This window comes from Pundamilia nyererei, unplaced genomic scaffold (assembly GCF_000239375.1).
Source record: "Pundamilia nyererei isolate P.nyererei 1_Seehausen unplaced genomic scaffold, PunNye1.0 scaffold00029, whole genome shotgun sequence".
NCBI lineage: Eukaryota > Metazoa > Chordata > Actinopteri > Cichliformes > Cichlidae > Pundamilia > Pundamilia nyererei.
In genome coordinates, this window is record NW_005187430.1 from 203,724 (window position 1) to 205,613 (window position 1,890).

The window sequence follows — 1,890 nt, forward strand, 5'->3', positions numbered from 1 at the left end:
AATCCTCAGTGTGAATTCTTTGTATTTGGTGTTGTTACTACATGGGAAAGAAGCCAAAGTAAGAAGTTAAAGTCCACTTTTAATAAATGTCTCCATTAGGGATTTTGGAAATCCCTTCAAAACAGTGGTTTTAAACACACATCTGGGTTTTTCCAACACCACTGGTTATTTTAAAGACACCGATATCACCTGTGACCAGAATCAGTTTAATCAGTGTGTACTTTTTGAGAGCCATCTTCACAAACGACAGAAAGAATCCAAATGCAAAAAATATAAAACAATGTGAGGTAAACACAGAGTAACAAATAATAATTTTAAAAGAACAAATGAAAAAATAAAAACAGCTCAGTGATGACTGTCTCTATTCCTGCAGTATAGATTTGAGGTCTGTTTCCGTTTCAATGCACAATAACTTTTATCACAGAACCAGTGTTACCAGCTTCAACTGAAGGAGACACGTGTAATTATAATTATATAATAAGTATAAAATACAATAAAGCACTTTATGGGATAATAATGCGAAACGTTCTTAAAGGAAACATCTACATTTCACTTAGTGACGAGTTATAAAACAAATATTTTATGGTCTTCTGTCCACAAATTAACCAAATGTAAGAATTTTGTTTAAAATGCTGCATTTAAACATAATCAATTTCATTAATTGCAAGAGGAATTGAAAGTAATGTATCTACTTCTAATTTTCCATATATTTAGCTTTAAAGTAGCTAATACTTTAAAGTATTAGCTACAATTGAAACTTAGTGGGGGTTTTAATGCACAAAACCTAAAAAGGAAATTTTTAGGTAGTTGCCCAAATTCACATAGCAGGAGGTTCTTTAAAGATGAGTTAAAGACACACTTGTCTAAAGATGATTCTGTAGTTTTATGTTTATGTATGCAGGAAGTAATGTTTAATGCTCTAAAATATGAAGAAATGCGTGACTCCAGAGACAGTGAGTTGGAACTGTTGAGCTTTATTAGTAGCGCTTAGTATGAGGAACAGAAATTACGGTGAAGACAGAAAATATTTAGTCCATTAACAGAACAGAGCAGATAAAACAAAGTGGAATAAAGATATCGGCAATGAGAGAGGGAGATTCACATGTTGTCAGTGTCCGTGTCACTTTTGGCCAAGTTGGGAGAGCTGTGAAAATGAAGACCACAACAGGTTTTTAAATAGACACAATGAAACGTCTATGGGCTTATTGGCTTATCCCCTCACTGGTGCTGTGTGGTTCCTCACCTGTTTGATGAACTGAGACGCATTGAAGAGCTCACTGCAGCCATAAACAATCTTCTTCCCCTGCTTAGACTGGAAATACAGAAAAATAAAATGAAGTTTGCTACTGAACCTATTATTGCAGGGAGAAAGTAACACTTCCACACAAATACTGTTGTTTTTACCAATCTACATGTATTTAACACCTTTGGTGTTAGCTGGTTGTTCGGTGGTAATGTTGCCTCACAAGAATAGAGGTTTTTGGGTTCAAAGCACAGTAGGGCCCCTCTGTTTGGAATAGGTATATTCACCCTGTGCTTGCGTGGTTTTTCCGTGGGAGCTACGGTCTCTCCTACCATCAAAATCACTAGGTTAATGCTGCCTATATCAGGAGGTATTCAAAGCTTTCACTTACTGGTAAAAATAAAGCTCTGAACTTTGCAAATAACAAAAATGATATAAAGAGTCTGCATGCCATTTTGTTATGTTAGTGTTAGTATGTGTTGTAAGTTTGGTCCAACAAACTTTGAATATTAGTATCGCAGTTATGACTTGCTCATGTTGGTCACTTTATTTCACACTGTAAACTGTAAAGCTGCTTCGTTGGTCATTTTAAACCACTTCAAAGTCCCTTTAAATCTCAATTGTAAATTTTAGACTGTTATTAACCC

The 1,890-nt window shown here is 35.1% G+C and overlaps 1 protein-coding gene across 1 annotated transcript in view; it reads right to left on the bottom strand.

Annotated features, from left to right (window-relative positions):
- Positions 1-949: 949 nt before the first annotated feature.
- The window catches only part of scfd1 (sec1 family domain containing 1), a 34,167-nt gene continuing 33,226 nt past the window's right edge, over positions 950-1,890 (bottom strand). The window contains exons 24-25 of the mRNA XM_005728564.1: positions 1,244-1,312; positions 950-1,144 (exon numbers count right to left, since the gene is read on the bottom strand). Of these exons, the coding sequence (XP_005728621.1) occupies positions 1,121-1,144; positions 1,244-1,312 (93 nt within the window). The 3' untranslated portion in view covers positions 950-1,120. The remainder of the gene's footprint in view (positions 1,145-1,243; positions 1,313-1,890) is intronic.